Source organism: Homarus americanus, unplaced genomic scaffold (genome assembly GCF_018991925.1).
Source record: "Homarus americanus isolate GMGI-L3 unplaced genomic scaffold, GMGI_Hamer_2.0 scaffold45562, whole genome shotgun sequence".
NCBI lineage: Eukaryota > Metazoa > Arthropoda > Malacostraca > Decapoda > Nephropidae > Homarus > Homarus americanus.
The window spans coordinates 536,179-561,505 of record NW_024744839.1 but is presented as its reverse complement, the minus strand read 5'-3'; the positions used below and the strand labels follow the sequence as shown (position 1 = coordinate 561,505).

The window sequence follows — 25,327 nt, the reverse complement described above, 5'->3', positions numbered from 1 at the left end:
TACGTTATAGTTTAGTACAACAGGTTACGTTGTGTTAGGTTACGTTGCATTTACGTTATAGTTTAGTGTAGGTTACGTTGAGTGTTAGGTTACGTTAGTTTAGGATAGGTTACGTTAGTGTTGGGTTTTGGTTTAGGGTAAGTTATTACGTTTACATTACGGCATTGGTTTGGTTGGGTTAAATATAGAATAAAACTTTATTACAAGTGAAGGCAGATAGTTTAGAAATTGAGGCTGGCACACTTATTTAAGTCGACGCTAGTCAAGCATTAAGGAGCTCCTTGATGCTATCTGGTGACACTGTTTTTTGAGGAAGCTGTGCTGACTGGCTAATGTAGTCAGTACTTGTTTTTTGTATATTTGTGCCTGAAGGCCACGACTGTCCTTATGTCAATTGTAAATAAACGTTAACAGGTTAGTTTGTGACTTAAAATAATATACGGTTAATCAACTCACACACATACAAGACTCACCACTGACCTCATCACACGACGAGAGGTTACCCAGGTGTTAATTGAGTGTGCTGAAGGAGAAGCCTGGACGATTGTTGCTGATAATAACTTTTAGGTGGTCCGCTACTTAACTGCTTATGTGCATTTCCTGCTTCTATAAACTGATTAATAATTCTTCCAACGGCTGTTTAGATTATTTGGGTTTGCCACCACACCGTCCCTCGTCTTGTGATGAATGTGCTTAATAATTTATCTGAAAATAAAATGAATCGTTAATATAAACAAAAAGTGGACTACCCGTATTTGTGTGATAAGCACACACCCACGTATAGGTAAGATTATTCGTCCTTCAGACGGCAACATACTGTATGCGTGTCGCCTCTCCACACCCTCTGCGTCTCTCACCAACAGGGTCTTCAGAGAGTTTCTAAGTCGATCCTACACAAGACGTCCAACAGTTAATGCTTAAGAAAGACGCAACACTCTGGTTGACACAGACCTTTATAGTGAAGTATACTGTACACCTATAGATGTTAAGTACCCGGGCATGGGCACCATCGACCTCGTACCCTGCCTTCCCTGCACCTTCCTCACCACAGACCAACACCTGTGTCTGTCACCTGTCTGTGTGTGTGTGTGTGTGTCAAGAGTAATTGAACTAAATAAAACTAAAACCACAATAACTGTACGATACAACTAGTATTAACAGCTTCTAGGTAAGACCTACTTGCGCCCTAAGGGTGCTGGGGAAGCCCCGAAATTCCAGGACTAGTATATCATTAAACCCTAGTATTAACTTAACATTCAGAAGTTTAAACTAGTTCAACAACAGAATTATTGAATTACAAGTCACAAAACATAATTGTAATTTGAAATAAAACTAATGGCAAATGGCGAACCAGAAACATAAGAACATAAATGGAAGGAAGCTGCAGCCGGCCTATTGACCCATACTGGGCAGTCCATTTATACTTAACCTATTTGCTCATATAAGCATCCAACCTATGTTTGAAGCTATTCAGCGTATTCGAGTTAATGATATTTGGTAACTTGTTCCACTCATCCCACTACTCTGTTTCCAAACCAGTGTTTACCAATTTCACGCAGGGTGTTAAATTTGTCTAATTTAAAACCATTGTTACAGAAGTTCGCTCCTGGTTGGATAGTTTGAGTACCTTTTGTAATGTCCCCTTTGTTTTAACCTGACTTCCATTTATACACCTCTATTATGTCGCCCCTCACTCTATATGTCTCTCGAGGAGTGCAAATTAAGATCTTAACCTGTCTCTGTATTCAAGGTTCTATTGCCCGGGATTAGTCTTGTCATTCTCCTCTGGATTCTTTCAATGATTCTATATCCATTCTGTAATAAGGTAACCAGAATTGAACTGCGTAATCCAAGTGAGGTCTCACAAGTGCAAGATATAGTTTTAGGATGACTTCGCTAGTCTTGTAACCAACACTCCTTTGTATGAACCCAAGTACTTTATTAGCCTTGTTTCGAGCAAATATACATTGTTTACTTGGCTTAAGGTCCCTACTTATCATTACTCCTAAATCTCTCTCGCAGTCGGATTTTTCAATGGCATCGTTGTTCATCTGGTAACTGGTTTCCCTGTTTGCATCTCCTATACTGAGTACTTTACGTTTGTCCACGTTGAATTTCATCTGCCATTTTTCAGACCAGTCGAAAAATTTGTTTAGATCTTCCTGTAGTTTTGTGGAGTCCTCATCAGATTTATTTATACAGCCTATTTTGGTGTCATCAGCAAATTTACTTATGTTGCTGTCTATGCCGATATCTATGTCGTTTATGTATATAATAAATAATAATGGTCCAAGTACTGAGCCTTGGGGAACTCCACCAGTGACGTTGCTCCAATGGGATTTAGTGCCGTTAATGCTCACTCGCTGTTTCCTGTCCTGTAACCACGCCCTAATCCATTTAAGGATATTACCTTTGATGCCATGTGCTTCTACCTTTCTAATTAGTCTTTCGTGGGGGACTCTGTCGAAGGCTTTGCTAAAGTCGAGATATACCACATCATAATTGTGCCCCTCGTCCACAGACTCGAAAACTGATGAAAAGAATATTAATAGATTAATTAGACATGAACGCCTGCTTGTGAAGCCATGTTGGGAATCATTGATCAACTTGTGCCTCTCCAGGTGGTTTCGAATAGAGTTTGAAATAATTGATTCTAGTAATTTACCTACTATTGATGTTAGACTGATTAGGCGGTAGTTAGAGGATAGTGATCTATCCCCCTTCTTGAAAATCGGTATTACATTCGCTATCCTCCAGGATTCTGGCACGACACCTGTTTTTAATGACACGTTAAACAACTTTGCTAAGGGCATACTAAGCTCATCCTTACATATCTTTAATACTCTGGCAAATATCTCATCGGGACCAGGTGACTTATTAGGCTTCAGTTTATCTATTTGCTTATTAACATCGTTACTAGTCACTACTATCTCGCTTAATTTGTTTTCTTCACTATCTCTGAATAGAGTCGGTGCCTCGGGTATCATGTTTAAATTTTCGGTGGTGAAAACTGTTGAAAAATATTTATTCAGATTATTGCTCATTTCTCCATCATTATCAGTTAGCTCGCCGGTATCTGAACGTATTGGTCCACTCTTATCTCGTGTTTTAGTTTGATACATTTGGTAGAATCCTTTGGGGTTTGTTTTCGCCTCCCCTGCTACCTTCAGTTCATAGTTCCTCTTGGCTTTTCTTATCTCGGTCTTAACCCTACCGGCCAATACCTTATAATACTCCCGGAGGTAAAATTCGCCACGATTTATCCTTCTACCTATAGCCTTCCTTTGGCCAATAATGTTCTTTAAATAATTATTTATCCATTTAGGGTCATTGTTGTCTGATCTGAGTTTTTTGTATGGTATGTTCTGCCTTTGTGCATTAAGTAACTCGTTATTTAAATTGTCGTGGAACTCGGCAATCTCAGATCTCGTTATCAGGTCGGTGTCATCTTGGTTCACATCCAAGCGTGATACCCCCTCTCTCAGCTGCCTCTTTAAACTATCAAAGTTTGCCCTTCTGAAATCTGGGACTTTAATGGAATTCCCTTTACGTCTGACCTGAAAATCTAACTGGAATCTAATTTCTTTGTGGTCGCTGTTGCAAGTTCGTTCCCTACCTCGACATTTCACCTTAAAATTTACATCCATAGCTCTAACGTAACCTAGTATAACCTAACCTAACCTAACCGAGCCTAACCCTACCAGGCAGTTTTAGGATGTTTAATCATCAGGATAAATAAGTTCATGGGCTAATGTTCAAGTGATCCAAAGTAATCTCCCACTGGTGTACTATCAGTGTTACCATCAGCAGCTGTAAAAATAGTAATATTGTACCTCAGGACCAGCAGGGACTATTTCCACAGGACAAGATAGCCCAGGCCTTGACAGAGTATGCTGGTAGCACTTACCGGACCGCCGCTCTGTAATCGTCAGTGATACGCAGGTGACCCCTGAGTGTGTGTGTGTGTGTGTGCGTGTCAGTCACGTGATAAGGACTTATCCGGGGTTGTTAAGCTTTGGTGTTTATGGGTTGATAAAGATAAGCTGCACTTTAAGATTATCCACCCTAATGCTAACCCTAACCTTGCCTAACCTAATTTAACGCTACCTTAACCTAACATAACTTAAAATAACATAACATACTGCTCTAACCTAAACCTAACCTTAATCTAACAAAACTCGACCCAAACCTAACCTAACCCTAATCTAACAAAGTTGACCCTAATTTAACCTAACCTAACCCTAATCTAACAAAACTTTACCCTAATTTAACCTAACCTAACCCTAATCTAACAAAACTTGACCCAAACCTAACCTAAACTAACCCTAATCTAACAAAACTTGACCCTAATTTAACCAAAGCTTACCTAACCTAACCTTAACAGAGATTATTGTAAACACCCGAGGCCAAGTAGTCGTCCACAGTAGGAGTCAGACCCATCCATTAAGGTGTAATCGACACTTGTTATCGTTTACAGTATAAGCAGGGGATGTATACACGAGCTGGAGACGAGACCAAGACGTCATAGCTCATCAACAAGAACACTACTAAGAAAATTAACCTTCCTTACCTTATATTGCTGGAGTATTTCAATGCTTAGGGTATATTTCTTATCGCCATGGTTATGTGTTTCGTGATGGAGTCAAAAGAACTTCTCTAGTGTCAAGTCTTACTAATATCTTATCTCTTGTGTTAACATGACCAGCTGCTCTCTGAAAGAACCTTAAAAGATAAACCAATAACTCGGTGAATAAGTAAACAATACAAACAGAGAGATGTATAGACTCAATAAACACCTACAGTATATGTAACATAAGACTCGCTAGAAACACTAAACTATACTAAACAAAACGGAGCTGTGTAACGTGTCGCACCAAGCCACTCTCAGCTGCGTGGCATGTGTAAAGGCTCTGGCCACCCTTAGTTCACACCGACTTAAAAACAAACATACAAGAAAAAACACGATTCATCGATAGACTGGAAGCTGTCGGAGGTGCCTGTGGAGGTCACTCATGACGTCACATAGATCCCTCTCTCTCTCTCTCTCTCTACCGGTCAATGTTCATTTGTCTGGCAATCTTTCTTACACCCACTGGCACCCTGTATAGTGCCACGGAGGAAGACTATGAAGAACGGTGAGGAACAGGTGGTTTTCACAATAAGTCTGAGAGATAAGTTTATATTATTAATGAATCACCGTGAATCATCTCAACCAATAAACATGAAACTCCGAATTTATTTCTTAACAGCTTAGTTCTCATGATAATCCCATTTAATTATAACATACATACATGCTGGCTGCTGCCATTGCCATTACAAGCATACATACATACATACACACGCAGACACACACACACGCATACACACACACACACACATACACACACACTTTCTCCCCTACACACACACACACACACACACACATTATTATTATTATTATTACACACACACACACGCGCACGCACTCCTTTCCTACACACACACACAAACACACACACATTATTACATATATACACACACACACACACACACACACACACACACACATACACACACACACACACACACACACACATACACACACACACACATACACACACACAACACACACACACACACACACACACACACACACACACACATACATACATACACACACTTCACACAGCTTAGCAGTGGACTACTGCACCACCCTCGCCATCGCCACCTCCTGCCACCTGCAGCCCACCACCCAACTCGCGCAGTCCGCCACTACAACAAAATTCAGCCCATAAGAGCCCGCACCGATAGATATAAGAACAGCACCATCCCATCTATTGTTAAAATAATAAATAACTCCTGATTTATGTACTGTACAGCCCTGTAAATGTATTCAATGCATATTATATCATTATTATGTCTAAATCAAATAAGCTCATATTTTCAGCCACCGGCTGCAACTCTATTAATAACCGTTTATACATACATATGGAGCATACACAATACACACACACATACACACACACACACACACACACACATACACACACACACACATGTATACACACATACACACACACATACACACACACACACACACACACACACTCGTCTAGTAGGCTCACTGGCGCCTGGCCAATCTCACATTACCTGAACACTGGTAGATTATAAGATAAACTAGAAGACTGGAGCATCCACACTAACCCATCGTCATCCACACTCACCCATCGTCATCCACACTCACCCATCGTCATCCACACTCAACCATCGTCGTCCACACTCACCCATCGTCATCCACACTCACCCATCGTCATCCACACTCAACCATCGTCGTCCACACTCATCCACACTCACCCATCGTCGTCCACACTCATCCACACTCACCCATCGTCATCCACACTTAACCATCGTCGTCCACACACATCAACACTCATCCACCATCATCCACACTCACCCACCATCATCTACACTTACCCACCATTATCCACACTCATCCACCATCATCCACACTCACCCACCATCATCCACAATTATCCACACTCATCCATCATCATCATCCACTCATCCACCGTCATCATCCACACCCATCCACCATCATCCACACTCACCCACCGTTACCCACACTCACCCACCATCGTCCACACTCACCCAGCGTCATTCACACTCACCCACCATCATCCACATTCAACCATCGTCGTCCACACTCATCCACAATCATCCATCATCATGCACAATCACCCATCGTCATCCACATTCAATTATCGTCTTGACCCACTATCATCCACACCCACCCACCGTTACCCACAATCATCCAAAATCATCCACCATCATCCACAATCACCCATCGTCATCCACATTCAACCATCGTCGTCCACACTCATCCACACAGACCCACCATTATCCAAACTCACCCACCGTTGCCCACACTCATCCACCATCATCCACCATCATCCACACTCACCCAACATCATGCACAGTCACCCACCGTCACCCATCATCATGCACTCACCCACCGTTATCCACACTCATCCACCGACATACACGCTCATCCACCGTCATTCACACTCATCCACCATCATCCACACTCACCGACCGTCATCCACACTTACCCACCATCATCCACATTCACTCGCCGTCATCCACACTCACCGACCGTCATCTACACTTACCCACCATCATCCACATTCACTCACCGTCATCCACATTCACTCATCATCATTCATACTCACCCACCGTCATCCACAGTCACCGACCGTCATCCATTCACCCATTGTCATCCACGCTCACCCACCGTCATGCATACTCATCTACAATCATTCACATTCACCCACCGTCATCCATTCTCCCATCGTCATCTACACTTACCCATCGTCATCCATTTATCCATCGTCATTCACACTCACCCATCGTCATCCACACTCACCCATCGTCATCCACTCACACAGCGTCATTTACACTCATCCATCGTCATCCACACTCACCCACCGTCGTCCACATTCAACCGTCTGGTGGTTAGTGTCTTCTCTGGGTCGTTTCTTGCCGCTTAGGATTCAGTTGAGGGTCACTTTAGCAGTTGTGATGTGTTATTTTGTTAAAACACACACACACACACACACACGTACACATCATTAGGCGAGGCGTCACCTGTTAGCACATCCATACATATAATAAGGGCATCAGTCGAGTAAAGTTTGGTCCACCAACGTCACCACGACCACCAGCGGGCACCGTGTTGCTAAGGGAACCGGTTACGTTACGTAGATGCGTATACGTCGGGTCCTCAGCTGCTGTCCGGCCTTCAAAGAAAACGAGTGAAGTATTTTGGTCGAGCATGTGCGTTGTGAAGCGAGCGAGGGAGGGAGGGAGCTGTAGTACTAGTATCTATCCTGACGTCCGAGGAGGTTGGGCTGTTGTGAGAGCTCTGCCGCCTCTCATTCACACACAGTTTCGGGTGTATCACCGAGTCGTGTGGATCAATCTCGAGGGTGATAATGTCTCCTGCCCCTCGTCCTGGGGTGGTCATGAATTCAATCAGTTGTTGCTTCACCTTGAGAAGAGTGCACGAGTCTGGGGCAACAAACAGATGTACACGTTTGTCGAGACTCCATATGTAGAATACTGAGTTGGCGTGTAGAACTTGTCTCCTTCCGGGACCTGAGAGTACCTGAAGGGCAGTACTTGCCTGCTGCTGGAGAAAACTAAAGCATTCGAGGGGTTTTGCCCACCTGTCGGATCTACTCGTATATCACCTGAATTTCGCATTTGACTTCTGCTGGACTTGGAGTACCCGTAGCCGGAGAACCAGTACCCGTGGAGCATAACAGTACCTGCCTGGAGACGCTGAAGGAGGAACCATGTCGGTGGGGGACTCCGTCACGTACCTTCCCCCGGAGCTGCGACCCTCCCGGACCCCCTCCTTCGCCTCCCTCAATAAAGAATTTTCCCTCCTTAAGCCAGGGAAACAAGGTGAGCCAGCAAGTAGATAAGTCCCAGAGTAGAAGAATTCACGAATAGATAATAATAATAATAATAATAATAATAATAATAATAATAATAATAATAATAATAATAATAATAATAATAATAATAATAATAATAAACTCGAAGGAAATCCACAACTAACATAAATTTACAGGTGTAATTTCATATATTAATTAAATGTTCATTTTATCCTTCTCTTTTCTCATATGAAACTTCAAAGTAAATACATAGGTGAGAAATATGAATATTAATGTTAACTAACGACCGTATTATTAAACATCTTTCCTTGAAGAGGGTCGTTAGTACTGTACTGCGGTGTCCCTCAGGACTCATTTAGTTTAAAACTCGGGTTGAAACACGACGACCTCTTCAAGGGAAAATGTTGTTTAATAATACGGGAGTAAGGCTCTTCCTCTTGGTTTAGTTAGTTTAGGTCGTTTTCGCGGTTCAAGAAGACCTCGAACCCATGGGGAGGAAAGACACAGGACACGAGGACTTTAGAGTAGAACATTGTTGGGGTATCACGTAAACACAACCTGAAGTTATGGTAAAATTACCGAAAAGAAGGATTCGACGGCGAGGGTGACATCACTACAACATAAAGATTTGATAGAATGACAAGCAAAATAAGGTCACGGCAAGATCAATGCACTGTAGTCATAAGTTACAGGTAATTGGTGAAGAATTTTGTCACATAAGAGAAATGTGATCCTTTGTCGAGGCTGAAATCGTGAGCATCGTCAATGAAAGTCAGACCTGAACGGTAGTAGGTGTGGGTGACCCCTCCCCCCCCAAAAGATGACTTGCTGTCACTATGTTACTTGTCGTTACCTGAACACTTGTGATTTACTTGGCGTTAGTATTCACCTTATTTACCTCAAGTACAATACCTCGTGGCCGCCACCGATAGAGGTAGTCACGTCGGGGGAAGGTGGGAGACGGCCTGTGTTGGGTCTCTGTATTGTTCTTGGTAGTCTTGTCCAAAGCTATTTGAAGGTCAGTCCTGTTCTCGTTTCCACAGCTTCAACTGGTAGACTGTTTCATAGTTCTATCAGCCTCTGTTTGAAGAGGTACTTTTTTATATTCGCCCTACATGACACCTTGGTAACTATGACTTCCTGTTTGTCGCGCTTGACACCTTGAAGAAGTGATCTGGGTTGACGTCTTCCATCCCTTTCAGGATTCTTAATGTCTCGATGAGGTTCATCCTGAATGATCATTATCTTAATTCTATATTAAAAGAAACAACTTTTGATTCTCAGAGTTTGGTTGACTGTCTTCACTGCTGGCGTCAAGAAAGTGTTTTCCAAAGGGCAGTTGTGCTGTGCGTTATTTTACCCCATGTGAAGACTCCAATACTTCGCTAAATTAAATAGCCTTTGCCAGACCTGCGACAATTGGCAAAATTCACACAAACCAAATAATTCACGGATGCAATGTCTTCCTGGTTTGCCTCCTTCCCGATAATCTTTCTCTATGTTTGTCTTTGGTACCCCCAAAATGTTCTACACTACTGAGGGTATACGCAAACACTTGTTATCTTGAAAATAGGTTCTTATTCTCGTACGGGAGATGTACAGGGGAACTAATAAGACAGAGCACTTCCACACCATAAGGACTGGTGGTCTCCACTCTTTGTATCACTGCGCACTGGCATGTACAGATGCCAGCATTCACAAGCTGAATACATAAAATGTAAATATGATAATTCATATACATAACATGGTGCATAATAAATGGAAATATTACATAGGATTAATACATGTTCTGTAATACTTTACTATACATAATTAATAAAGTAATATAATAATACACAGCTTAAGGTACTACTTCATGTCCATATTATACACTTTCTATCGCCCATAAACTTGATATAAAATATTTTCATCCATATCACTCCGCCTACAGGATAGGTAGTAGTTTCACTATCATTCGCCCTTGAGGTGTGTGATCCAGGTGGGTTAGTAGTAATCATTTAAAAGATAAAACATTCACATTATCCCCGCCTTCCTTCCTCCCTTCCTCACCTTCACCACTCTACCTCCCCCTTCCCTTCAGCTGAGCATTTGGATCACATGTAGATTAAGCACCCCAGATTATTTCACCTCATAATTAAACACCCTAACCTAACCTAACCTATGCAATTTTCCCACAATTGATGTTAAGCTGATTGGTTTGTAGTTAGAGATTAGTGATGAAACAGTTAGATAAATAAACCGACAGATAGCTAGATAGATAGATAGATTTTTACCCATTCATTATTTCTTATCTATTTATTATACACAGTGACACTAACAGCTCCGAGCAACAAGGACACAAACAGAGATGCTGCCTACACAGTGATCGATATTTGAGTCGTTGTTGTCTTGTGGTTGTCAGGGGTTGTGATGGCAGTGATTGTGGGTGTCAGAAGTTGTGATGGTAGTGATTGTGGGTGTCAGAAGTGGTGGTGGTAGTGATTGTGGGTGTCAGAAGTTGTGATGGTAGTGATTGTGGGTGTCGGAAGTGGTGGTGGCAGTGATTGTGGGTGTCAGATGTTATGAGTGTCAGGTATTGTGGGTGTCAGAAGTTGTGGGTTGTTAGGTATTGTGGGTGTCAGAAGTTGTAGTGGAAATTATTGTGGGTGTCGGGAGTTGTGGGAGTCAGAAGTTGTTGAAATCAGAGGTCAAGGGTGTCAGAAGCTGTGTCATAAGTTATCGGTGTCAGATATTGTGGGAGTCAGAAGTTGTGGTTTCAGAGGTTGGGGTGTCACAAGCTGTAAATGTCATAAGTTGTCGGTGTCAGAAGTTGTGGGTGTCAGCAGTTGTGGGTATCAATGTTGTGGATGTCAGAAGTTCTTGGTGTCAGAAGGTGTTGATGTCAGAAGTTGTGGGTGTCAGAAGTTATGGGTGTCACAAGCTGTAGGTGTCATAAGTTGCCGGTTTCAGTAGTTGTGGGTGTCGAAAGTTGTGATTGTCAGGAGTTGTGGGTGTCAGAAACTTTTGGTGTCAGAAATTGTTGGTGTCGGAAGTTGGGGGTGTCAGCAGTTGTGGGTGTTAGTAGTTGTGGATGTCAGACGTCGTGAGTGTCACAAGTTGTAGGTGTCAGAAGTCGTGGGTGAGTAAATAAAGGTGTTTTTAAGCACGTATGGTATGAATGAACACCAGACAACAGCTGTTAAAACTCAAGAACTACTCTCTCTCTCTCTCTCAACACATGGGACGCAACTCTGTACAGCAATATCCATAGATCGGATTTATTGGAAAGTCGGAGGTTGACCTTGATGAAGAAACCACACCCTTGAGAATCTTGGCTCTTTCCTAGAGGTCACCCTCAACTCTCTAGATAGATAGATAGATATATAGACATTGCAGGTATACAAACAATGTACATAGACAGTGCAGGTATACATACACAATGTATACATAGACAGTGTGGGTATATACATAATGTACATGGACAGTGTAGGTACACAAATAATGGTAAACAATACAGTATGTTTACACATTTTTTTTTTTCATTTTCCAAAAGCTGAGGAACACATTATTATATTGCAATCGTTTATTACGACAAAAAATCTATATTACAAAACTTTACCTCTGTACCTGTCATTGGGATCTGTGCCACGCCTGCTGTGCTGTATAAATGCTCGTCAGTATCATATAGTAGTAGTAGTAGCAGCAATAGTAGTAGTAGTAGTAGTCGGCTTTGCTCTGCCTCAGGGGAACGAGAGCATCGGCCCCAAAGCCGACAACAGTTGCAGATATTGAATTATGAGGCAACAGTCACTGAATGCAGCATAGATCTGCGGCTCAACTATATCAACACAGCTAGGATAGTTACTTATGTATTAGGACATTTAATTTTAAGGTAATAAAATGGTGGCGAAGGTATGGTTATTAGGGGAGGATGGAGGCCATAAAAAGTAGTAGTAGTAGTATAGTTATCATAGTGTAACGCCTAACACCTGTTAACTTAGGCTGAGAGACGATCACTGGCCTCTCCTCTAAACTTACTTCAGCTGACTTAAGAGAAACCTGTTTAATGTTAGTTAATAACCTGTTTAGAAATATGAAAGGTTTATCCTTTAGTCAGCCACAAGTTGTCATATATGATGTTGCCAGGTGTGTACATTCTCTTACTGTTGTCAAAATTAATTAACTCTAGAAATAGTTAGTGTTCGTATGTGAATAAATAGATCGACAAACACATACAAATACTGTGTGAAGTAAAATTAATCAAATGGATCTTGTATATAAATATCATTCAACTTCCTTCACATTAAAAATATATATATATATATATATATATATATATATATATATATATATATATATATATATATATATATATATATATATATATATATATATATATATATATATATATATATATATATATATATATATATATATATATATATATATATATATATATATATATATATATTTTTAGTTTTTGAATACGAGAATTATCATAAAAGGCAACTCCATTGTGTGAAGTAGTAATAAGAAAAACACAGTATTTCTCACGTACGAAAAGCTTCTGGGTTGGGTCAAGAAAGGCGGGAATTTTGCTTATTGATTAAATGCAACTAAAATATTGTTGAATTATATTTACTTCCATGGTTATTTACATACCCTTGAGAACGTCGGCGATCCTTATCCACCTCCCTTCTGCACCTGAATTTATTTGCGTAGTTTAGGGCTCGCCAGTGTGTGTGTGTGTGTTGATCTTATAGTTTAGAGTGCAAATGGTGGACCACGTGAAGGTTAGACGCCCCAGCTTATTTCACCTGATGATTATCATTCTAACGCTATCGGGAGTAATTTGGGTTAGCTTAGCTTAGCTTTGGTTAAGTTGGTTAGGTTAGCGTTAAGTTCTTTATTTACCAGGTGAAATATAAGATGGGGTGTTTAACTCTCACGTGGTCATAAATAGTTATAAAGACTATAGTAACACTGACTCCGACGAGATGAGATTCTCCCTAGGGACTTATATGTTTTAAATACTGTACATGTATGTTAATATTATCTATGAAGGAATGAGACGCTTCAAGTACAATCGCATCATAATTTGTTAGCATTATGTTCAGTCGTAGGTTCATCAGGTGTTACTTTTTTACTTTTACCGTTATCCTCTTCACCACTGATCGGCTCGTTAACCGTTTGGGCGATCGGTCAAGTCTCTGTTACACACTGTTGGCAAGTGCTGGGCATGCACCGGCTCCTGAATGTATCTGAACCTGCTCCAGTGCTGGTCGTCTGGTCTTGAAAGAGCTTACACTCGGTGCCGTCACAACACTCTCTGGTAGGTTGTTCCAAGAGTTCACAACTCTCACTCCGAAAAAGTTAGCCCTCACAGTTTTCTGGACTTGCGGCTTCTTCAGCCTTAAGGTGTGACCCTTGTGGGGCGAGCGTCCGCCAGCTCCAGGTAAGGACACTCGACTGAGTAGTGCCCTTTGAGATGTTTATACACCTCAATTAAGCCCCCCCCCTTGTCCGTCTGTAGTATAAGCTAGTCAATTGCAGGCGCTCTAATCTCTCAGGGTAGCTGAGGTACCGAAGTGCTGGCACCAGCCTGGTGGCTCTCCTTTGGATATTTTCAATCAACTGACAGTCCCAAGCATATCTCGGGGACCAGACGGGGTGACAGCACTCCAGATGGGGAAGTACCTCACTCTTGATCGTTACAAGGGACGGACCACCTAGATTTCTGAACGACCTTCTTATAAGGGCTAATAATTTAGTTCCCCGATTCACCTTCTCGCAATGGTCCGAGAACTTAAGCTCATTGTCAACATACACACTGAGGTTCTTTTCACATTCAGTCTCAATTAATGCAGTTTCATGGCCCCGTTGAGACATATGATACGCCCCCTTACCGTTGGTACGTCCCAGGTGCACTTCGTGACATTGAATCTTAGCTCCCATTTCTTCGACCATTCTTGAAGCTCACACATATCCTTCTGCAGCTCTTCACAATCTGCTTGGTTCTTAATTTCCTGAAATAACTTAGCGTCATCCGCAAACATTTGTATGGAGGAATGTGCAGCGTCTGGCATGTCATTGATGAAGCAGACAAACAACAGCGGGCCCAATACACTGTGGTACTCCTGCTTGCGGTCATGGAGAAAGTCTCCGATCCACACTAGGACACTTCCCCGAATCCCTTACCCTTCCAATTTAATTTTCAGCCTTTCATGGGGTACACTGTCGAAAGCCTTGGCAAAATCTCGGTATATATTGTAGATATAGTCTTGGTCAAATCTGGCCTTGCATGAGTTCACACTCGGTGCCATCACAACACTCTCCATTGGTGTACCTGCATGGTACAACTGCAGTAGGGCACACGTGGAGCTTTGGTCCCTTCTTTGCGCAGCAGACAACGCATGAACTGCACCACTCTTCCACATCATTACGCATGCCAACTCAGTAAAATCTTTGCTACAGGCGACTCAGGGTCTTCTTCACTCCCAGATGTCCACTGGTTGGATTGTTGTGCATCTTCCTCAGGATCTCACCTTCTGGGGAAGCACTGTCTGTCAGTACCTGTTGAGGCCATCGGTAGTCACCCACTGGCGCTGCAGCAGACCATCCTTCAGTCTAAGAGCATCCTTCTTCCTCACTAGGACGACTCCTTACGCCCATGGACTGCTGGACTTTTCGACCAAGACCTTGGTGAATAAGGTCCCCTACCGCCTTCTCCATTTCCTGGCGATGAGCTAGTGCTATCCTCCGAGGTTGCTGCTTGATCAGGCTGTGATCCCCAGTGTCGATGATGATGTACCAGGTCTGTACAACCCAGGTCTAGGTCCCCTGCAGAGAAAACGTCCATATACTCCAATAACAACATCATCCAGGCAATAGGATTTCCTGGAAAACAAGTCCTGCAAATGGTCGAGCAGACCATTTTTCTGTTTTACCATGCTCCTCTTGCAGGTCCTTGGCTGCTGCTCCTGATCGACCTCGTGCCACAGTCCAACAGCCACTCCCTGCTGTATTTACTTTGGCCGGAGAAAGAAATTGGCCCAAATTACAGGTACCTCTGCAGATGGATCGCCTAAGGTTTTCCCAACCATCACTCTATCTTCTACTCCACACTGCTCATCAAGCTCCACCATTCCCAGACGGGTATGCAAGGCACCGTTCACCTTGCATGGCAACAGCACCTCTGATCTTGGGTGAATAACTACTGTCTGCCTAGCTGTAACCTTTGCACCTGCATGCTTCACAGTCTTCAGCGGTACCCACTTTCCTTTAATTTTCAAATGCCTCGAGCCAAGGTCCAATTGACACTTTCGAGGTAGGAGGTAGTCCAGGCCCAAGACGCAAGGGTCTGCTATATCCGCTACATAAACCTGTAGGATTTCTTCTTCCCCTTCTAGCTTGATGCTGATATCCACTGGTCTCTTTAGCACTGTGCAGTGTCCAGTTATCCTGCACAACTGCTGTGATGTCTCAGGTATTTTTCGGTGACTAACCACGTCCGGCCTCACAAAAGTCTGCTTCGAGGTTGTGTCGATCATCAACGAACACCTTATGCCATTGATTTCACCTTCAACCTGGACACTGCTTACAGTAGCTCGGTTGCATTTTGCCAATCGTGGAGCTTTGGTGAGACATGCTGGTCATTGCCTCTCAGCACCAGACATCTCTAGTTCCCCGGTCTTCTTTCCCTCTCTTGCAATTCTGTCGGCAATTCGTCTAGAAGTGTCCATCTTCTCCACACGCCCAACAACTTCTCTTCTCCATTTTCTCTGTATTGCCCTTTGCTCGCTCTCAGTTCCACTGGTACCAGTCCTCCTGTTTGTGCCAATCTTTTCACAATACCGAGGGGATTACCCTAGTTTAAGAGAGCAGGGTGTGGGTAGGGTGAGGTCTAGTAGCCTTACTTATTATGACTGAGGAGGTATTTCTTAGTACCTGTACTGTGGTCATCTTGCTTATTCAACAGGATGGGTACTCATTTGACCAAGTACTGTATATGTAACACGGTATAGGGTAGAATACATAATAATGACTGTAGGGGGGCAGGTAGCTTGGTTAATACGGGTGGGGTACTATGGACTCACTGTCTTCCCATCCATGATAAGTTGATCAGTTTAGCCTAAAGTAGTGAGTTTGCTTACGAAATGTCCAGAGCTAATTATCTCAAGGTTTTCTTTCAAGCTCTCAATGGTCTTCGTAACCGATGACGTGAGAATCTGGTTCCACATTTTCCCAACTTGGTACGGTGAATGTTCCTAGTCACTTCAGATGTAACACTGTATTTAACGAGTCCACTCAAACGCAAAATTACCTTCCAAATTATATTATAATTACAGAGACTTTATTAATTAGATGAGTACTTTTGGAACCAAATAAACTTGAGAGAAATTTAACTTTATAAGAATTGTCTCCTAACTATTGTTACTAGTGTTTACTTTTTTTTTATTTGTTCATTTATTTTATCGCTAATTTATATGGAAGATCATATGAACAATGTTTTCTTAACAGATTTGCTGCGAGGACCCCGACGTGTGGTGAGGCTGTGTCTGTGCTCCCTCGTACTGCCGGCTGTGCTCATCACTATCCCACTGTACGTGCGTCTTGTCCTCTACCCTCCTGGCCACTACCCTATGATGCCCACTGACCAGCGCCTCCTTAGTCGACACGTCTCCAGCCTCTGGTGCCAGGTATGTAGTGCCATGTATATGGGGACACTGGTGGTGCCAGGTATGTGGGAATGCTGATGGTGCCAGTAATGTGGAGAAATTATTGCCTAATAAGTTGTGGTGGGTATGTAGGGACTGATGGAGCCAGGCATATGGGACACTGTTGGTGCCAGGTATATCCAGGTATATGGGACACTGTTGGTGCCAGGCATGTGGGACTGTTGGTGCCAGGTATATGGGACACTGTTGGTGCCAGGTATATGGGACAATGATGGTGTCAGGTTTGAGGTATGTGGTACAGTACCTGGTAAATGCCATGTTGTTTACTTGGGTTGCTGATCTACTGACAAGAGACTGACAAGAGAGGTGGAGGTGTGTCCAAGGTCTTCGTTTATTGTGCTGTTTATGTTTGCACAGGCATCAGAGGCACTACTGGTTGGCCCCGCCTCTCTTGACAGTTTTATAGAGTACAGGCACTGGTGCTTGTTACCTGAGACCTCCCGGTGAGAACAGTGAGGTGTCTCTCTTGAGGTAACGCTACCCACAGTACAGTGCTGGCCAGTTAGCAAGTCGGAGGCCAAAGGCTGTCAAACCTTAAATCTAATCCAGTTTTTCTCTTCATACATGTATTATTAAAATGACTCCAGGATAACTGTTCCTTTAATGAATGATTGGGTCAGCCTCCCCTCACCATCCCATGAGTGAGCAATAAGATCACACCGTACCAATCCAATTCCGCCTTTCTTACCACACACCCTCCTCCCGCAGGCGCAGACCACACACATGGACGGCAACTTTAATGGTTACCTACTGAAGGGCGCCCCATCCAAGGATTCCCAGCGTCGTACCCATGTCATGCTCAACAAATTGGTCCTCAAGGACGACGTGAAAGAGTATTGGGGCTTCTACTTCCTCAAGGGCTCCACTATCACCATCTCTCTCTGCTCCAGGTAGGAGAGGGAGGGAGGAGGATTTTTAAGACATAACAGGAAAATTCTGACTGTTTCATCTTGTGACAAGGGACTTTAAGCCCACGTGGGTTGTCTCTTATGTGTCCTTAGAATGTCAAGTAGGATAAGCACAAGAAAAGATTACATCTTAATGATATGTGTGTGTGTGTGTGTGTGTGTGTGTGTGTGTGTGTGTGTGTGTGTGTGTGTGTTTGTGTGTGTGCAGTATTATTACCAATTAATCAAAACAACATGCACTTCACACAGGGTAATAAAATAGAACAACAGGTTAATCTACAGTACGTGAGGATGGGTAAGGTTGGTTATAGGAATTATTTAAGGTAATGTTTATCCTTCCTCAACCCATAAAAAAAGAACCGGAAAATAAAATTTGATCTCACCTGTTATGATGTAATATTCTTGTTTGTCTCTTACTTAAACCTTACATTTTCCCTCTTTCCTCTCCTCTATCAGGCAAATGGGACAGTAGGATTGACTAAGTAGAGAAGTGGAGAGGTAGTCACTCTTGTCCACTTAGAAATAAAGTAGAAGATGAGTGCAGATGGAGATTAAATCTTTAGCTTGAAAACTTCAAATTCACCTGAAAACATTGATACCTTTTATTACTCCTCCGCCATTGATAGTGACAAAAATATACTAAAAATACACAGAACAAAGTACTGTAGTAGTAAATCCTTGGGGGTATTTTCATCACCAATGAGACCAATACCAGTAATGTTTCGACCAATCTTCGAATTTTTATGATACTCACATTGTACTGCTATTTTAGGTAGTTTTTGTGTTGTATTAACTGATGATGTTGTGTGGCAGGTGGGACGGAGGCCAGCTGATGATTCTCCGAGGGTTGGAGAACCTGCATCGCTGCGCCTGGATCGGAGAGGAGGACTCAGCCGAGGACATGGTGGAAGATGATGACGTCGCCAGCAATGAACGCCATAAGCTGGAGGAGCAGTCTATGAGAGGTGGTCCGAATGTCTTCACAACGCCTGAAGAACTTCCTGACGTAGAAAGATCTTCATTTGCTCAACAAGGGCATTCAGCTCCTGCAGGTGATCCTTCTCCTCCACATCATCTCCAGTCAGAAGAGCGTCGTCAGAGCATCAGTGAGCTCCTGCGGAAAGCCATCAAGATGAGCAAAGGCAAATCGGAGATACTTAGAATCCTTCATGCTGAGCGTAAAGCTCACAATGCTGAAAATCAGCTTCAAGACAAGAGTCAATTCTTCGAAACTAATACCGAAAACTCTACAGCTGGTGCAGTCAAACTCGTCATGGATCTTGATGAGGTAGAAAAAGTGACAAGCAACCAAACTGATATGAGGAGAGATGCATCAGCAGCTCACGACCTCCCACAACGGCTGAAAAAAGTCAGCAGGAAACTAAAAAGTGAAACACGAAAAGATAAGCGAAGACGTGAAAAGAAAAAGAGGAAGAAAGGTAACCCCCGTGATGAAAACCTCACTAAGGAACTCTTCCCTAAAGATGACAATTTAACACGATCAAGAGCTAAGAGATTCATCGAAGACAAAATTGATAATGAAAATGGTGCTTTCGAAGAACTGGACTCTGATGATATTTTGAGTGTAATAAGTGAAGTAACTTCCAATCAGGGAAGGAGGAACTTTTCGTCAGTGGAGCGGGCAATTGGAGGCGAGATCTTTTTTCCCGAGGGCTTAAAGTTTGAGAGAGGAAGGTTTAATCAGTCAACAGCAAATGACAATTCGAATGAAGAACACAGGTCATCGTACTCGAGCAGCGAAGAGGCTCTGGCCAGCTGTGAAGGGGTCATTCTCACCCTGCCATTGGTGCCTTACAGGAGCTGCAGCTACCAATCCATAGAGATGAACAAGATTGTTTATGATATCCCCATCACGGGAACTTACTACTTTGTATTCTCCAGCGACAACGAGATCTATGTCAATGATCTGTATTTCAACATGACAATGGAGAGGGTTGTATACAACACCAAAGAGTCGGAGGAGCTTTGTGTCAACACCACAGACTGTACCATGCCACTCAAGTTCTGGTCTGAAGAACAGGCGGTGGTGGAAGTGCCACAGGAGGGTAGGTGGGACCATGCCTACATCCTGGATACCAAATGTGAGCCTCGTGTGTATATGTACCTCACCATGCTCCTGCTGGTGCCACTGTGTATCATGTTCTGTGCTTTACGCTGATGCCTCCCACTGTGATTACCCAATTCAATAGAGACTGTGTGATTATTCTGAAAATCTCAGATGTTAAGGTAAACGGACTTGACCGAGAAATGTACTTTTATTGAAATGATCTACAGCTTCATATTTTGTCGCTTCCAGCAACATTTTTTCTTTTTTGCAAAACCTAAAACATATTTATTACATAAGCTCATGTTTACATTTATTTGTGTGTATGTTTACTTGCATGCTCATATAACTTATTCAACCATGGCTGTGGTATAGAGATACAGTAGTGGGAGTCTTTCATACACACCCTGGAGACTCCTGCCTTCAGTCTGTGATATTTGGTGGTCTCACACAAAGACCTCTCATGTTCCGGTAGAGTTACATAAAGTTATGTGTGTGGGTTTTGTTCAGTAGATCTGTAAGGAGATACAATAGTGCTAAGCTCTTAATGAAACACATGCTGTAGGGCCGTGTGGTGGGTATATAGTAAATTTAACCGTAAAATACTTAAAATTGTGAGCCGAGGTTGTTGCCACTTAGTGGAGTTATGTTGTGTTTATACAGGGTGTGTCAAATGCTCAGTTGCTCACACTCATATGTCAACATACTGAAGAATTCTTTTAAGGCAGGAGTGTAAGAAAATTAACACAAAGGTACTGAGAGCATTCAGAGGAGATTATGTGTAAGAATTTATATATGTATATAAGGTTATGGTAAGTAATTTAAACTTTTAATTAAATAAAATTAATTAGTGAATTCTGACTGTGAGTACGGACTTTTGGGACACCCTGTACACTTAACAACAAAATAATATAAGATTTTTCAGTCATTATAAAGAAAACAGTACATTAATGGGATTCGACTGACACCATGTCTCTAATATTGGCATGTGATGTAACTTGACATTTGACAGAGCAGTTATAGTCTGTTGACTATAGATATTATGTAGAACTCCTTCATATAGTCAGTTAGGTCATATGCCTAAATGTGTTATATTATTGTCTCATGTCACTGAACAACGATTCGTCTGACAAACATTTTGTTAATTATTAATTACCCTGATCTCTATTGTTGAATAGTGTTAAGAAACATTGTTTTATATAATGTTTATCTTAGTTTTGTTATACATTTTCTATGCATTTCTACAAACAAAAAGGTTAAAAAATCTACAAAAGTAGGAATATATTTTGAGAAGAAAACCATGGGTGCTTCGGTGATTCACACAAACCATAATTTTGGTTACTTTCTCATGAACAATCATAGAATTCTCCGGAGTCTGGTCAGAAAACAACGCTTCGCCCCCACCCACACCAAAACAATGGGATTTTTCGCGGTTATTTCAATTCCTTCTCACTGTCGTTTAAATGTATGTTTTAAAAGTCAAATTTTTGCTCATGCAACTGGAAGATGGTGTATATTTTTTTATACAGGATACAATATGTATATAGGTATAGTAAGGCTGGTTAAATGGATATGATTAACGCAATGTGTTACTGGAGATACACAGGTAAAGTTGTATGTACAGTACATAGGATAAGATGTTTGATTACTTGTTTTGTGTGTGTGAGCATCCACAGAACATTCGTAAACACACACACAATCCACACCAGAGGTGAGGAGCCGTACATTGTGTACACTTACAACACAAACACTTAAGCACAGCTCAGACACATTCACAAACACAGCTCAGACACAGACACTCTCAGTGTTGTCACCTAACAAGGGTCTGGTCCACGAGTGAGTGAGGAATCACCGGTTTAGTAGTTACTATGGTGGGTGAGGACACACTGGCCAAGAATGTGAACAAGTCAGGGTTCTCACACTAACTGCTGAAGAGGAACCATTTTCATCTTAGATCACTCTGTCCATAAGAACTACGAGTATTTGAGTTAGAGGGCACATGTAGACTAGTCACTTCCATCTTGAGATTATTCAAGGGGGAACTTCTGAAAGGTTCTCTCGTAACTGTTCACTGCTACATAAGATATTGACACCACCATTTCACAAATGATCGCTGAACATTTCTGCTCCACTAGTCTCAACCACAGCACAAGGACAACACAAAAATAGAAGAACTGCATATGGAATGCTGTAGCAGCCAACGTCAGTGTTACCCTCTGTGTGTACAGTTACAGCGCCATCTTACTCAAGAGTTAAGAGCCATCACACACAAGTTATCCATTTCAATGATTTTAGAATATACTGCACAGTACCTCTCAAGGACAGATACATAACTAGAACTTGAGTTTTTCTTTCCATGGGATGAATTGGAAAACAATCGCTATAATTCACACTGATTAGCAGTAACAAAATCATCTGTATCCTATTTAATTTGGCACCTTACTTGTAAGTGTGTATGTGTGTGTTCCTTTATATATACATACAGTATGTATACTGTATATTGTATCACATTTCCTATGTACTATTGTGCAGTTATTTTGTTCTTTAACTAATAGATAAATAAAATTTGAACTGCACTAAATTGTAGTTTCATTCCATTGCTGTAACTCATATTTGTATCAGACACAGGTTCCTTGTTGTAATATATACTGTGAATGATTGCTTTAATTTTTGTCACTTACATCAAAACTAGACATTCATTGGGGCTTCTGCATGAAATACAAGACGTGGAACTATATATTTTATGTAATTACATGAATTAAAAAAAAATCTGGCTCATCAGACAGCAACTCACAAAGTCAATGAATCTGTGTTCGTACTGAAGCCTCTAACTGTTCTCATGTCACTGACCATCAACAAAATACGACCCATTATCCTTATCCTCCACATATCTTTTATCACCTCCACAATCCATAAGAATAAAATGAGACAACACTAAAAATTTAATAGTCAACAGGTGATGGTTGTTAGTCATAGTAATAACATCATAAGCCTTATAGAAATTAATGATTATTCAGAAGAAAATGACAGCCATTGACATCCACATCAATATTTAGCCTGACATTAATGACTTGATTGATAAGACCCCAGTGGGAAAAGCAAGTCAACTAAAACATCAAATTGATGACAAAGAACAATAGTAAATTTTGTATTCGTATAAGTGTACAAATATGGGAAACAATCATCGAGAAATGATAAAAAACCTGATATCCATCTGAGTAAGTTCCCATCATGGCAGTGGAATGTTTTGGACAGTGGAGGAAGTCCCGCTATACTCTGCAAAGATGCCAAACTAATAAATATAAAACCATCAATTGCTGGTTCATTAAAGCCAAGATAAGGGTCTACATGTTGGTACAATAAAAATTTGGGGAGAAGTTGTTTTACATAACTCCTTAACATAAAAATGTCTAAAGTAACCCCAACTTTCCCTACACGTTATCACAGTACTGAAATGTTTTACAAATTCATTTGTCTTGGAATCATTGTTTACCTACTTACGAGCAAATAGCTGATCCACCCTCTCCCTCTTTAATGATCTTAATACCGTTTTTCCTATTTCACAAACATTTTTTATACCATAATCAAATTGCAATAATAATCATTACACATATTCCCCTGTACACTTAAAAAATAAATAATTGATTCCTGTTTTACATTCATTTTTATGCTTTCCCTTCCTAGAGCCACAAGATAACCTTCCATGTCACTCTGCCATTCCTTTAGTTTTCTTCCCACTCTCATGTATTATTCACCTGTTCCATCACTTCACCTCCCATCCTCAACACTCCTATGCACATCTGGTACCTTATCAATTTAAGCTGACTCACAAACCAAATCATTTCCTTTTCACATTTAAATTTTTTTTTCCTTTCTGACCCCTTCATTTTTCAATCGTTCATATACAAAACAAGATATCGATGCATATCTCTTGTCTACATATTCAGCATGCAGGGGGTCCCTGGGTTACGAATGAGTTCTGTTCCTGATGACGTCCTTAAGTCGGAAATGTAAGTCGGAACACATACCCTATGCGCACTATATCATAGTGTAAGTCCTTTTATATATCTAGAATCATTTAATTTACAAGAAAAGAAGAAATTCAATAAAAAAAATACAGAAAAGGAAAATAAAAATTAAAGTTAAAAGCTTAAGTTGAAACTGGGGCTGGCTTACATGTAGAGATGGGCATTTGTAGTAGTAACAGAGAATTTATTGGGATGTTATGTAACTTTGCTCTTACCTTGAACTAATTAAACCAGCCCCTACTAGAGAAAAAATCTTCCCCATCACTTTCACCACCATGTGCAGCCTTTAAGTCAGCATGCAAGCTTTTTGCTTTTTCCTGAATCAAGGCCATTAATTTTGATCCTCTACCCATATCACTAACAATCTTTCCATTTCAATTATCAATCTACTTTATTGTTTTGTTATCACAGTTGAATGCATTGGTAATCGTTTTACATGTTCAAGAATTTTGTGTTTGTCTTTTAAAATTGCTCTGATCGTTGACCAACACTTTACCAATGACGGAGTGTTTTGCCTTTTTCAGAACACTTCATTAAATTAACTTTCACTTCCATTGTAATTGTTTTCCTTTTCTTGGATGCACTACTATCACTTGCATCAGGTTTGCACTTGGGAGCCATGATGAGGGCAGCAAAATCAGAGTTAATAAGCAAAACACAAGGCGCGTGACTGGGCGATGCATTACTCCCCACCCGTCGCTACACTACACAAACTAGTTTTTGTACGTTAATACTACGAACCAGTTGTACCAATGTTGGATTCTTAAAATAATTTACTATATGGGACTTCGTTCATATCGGCATGTGTTCGTAACCCAAGGACCCCACGTACTGTTTACAGTACCGAGGGTCCTCATTATTCGCGGTTAATTGGGACTGGAAAATGCTTCTGATAACTAATCCATTTAAAGCAGGGAATTAATCCCCAAGTAAATACTTGTAATGAAAATATGTCAAAAAAAAATTATATGATATCTTTTAACAATTATTTACCTTAGAAACATTTGTTAAACATTTGATAACACATTATTTTAAGAAATTATTTAACTTTATACGTTATACGTTCATTGGGGTCAGTGTGTTGAGGCAATGTAGGTTGTGCCAGCTGGTGCACACTCATTCCAGTGGTTCATTGAGACTAAATACTTAAAACATTTTAAAAATAAATAAT

At 41.3% G+C, this 25,327-nt stretch overlaps 1 protein-coding gene across 1 annotated transcript; it reads left to right on the top strand.

Moving 5' to 3' along the window:
• Nucleotides 1-7,845: 7,845 nt before the first annotated feature.
• LOC121878215 lies at nt 7,846-22,709 on the top strand. The gene is made up of 4 exons (XM_042384296.1): nt 7,846-8,445; nt 16,938-17,116; nt 17,864-18,045; nt 18,877-22,709. Exons 1-4 carry the CDS (start codon nt 8,334-8,336, stop codon nt 20,240-20,242), a joined length of 1,839 nt encoding a protein of 612 aa, XP_042240230.1. The 5' UTR covers nt 7,846-8,333; the 3' UTR covers nt 20,243-22,709.
• Nucleotides 22,710-25,327: the final 2,618 nt, after the last annotated feature.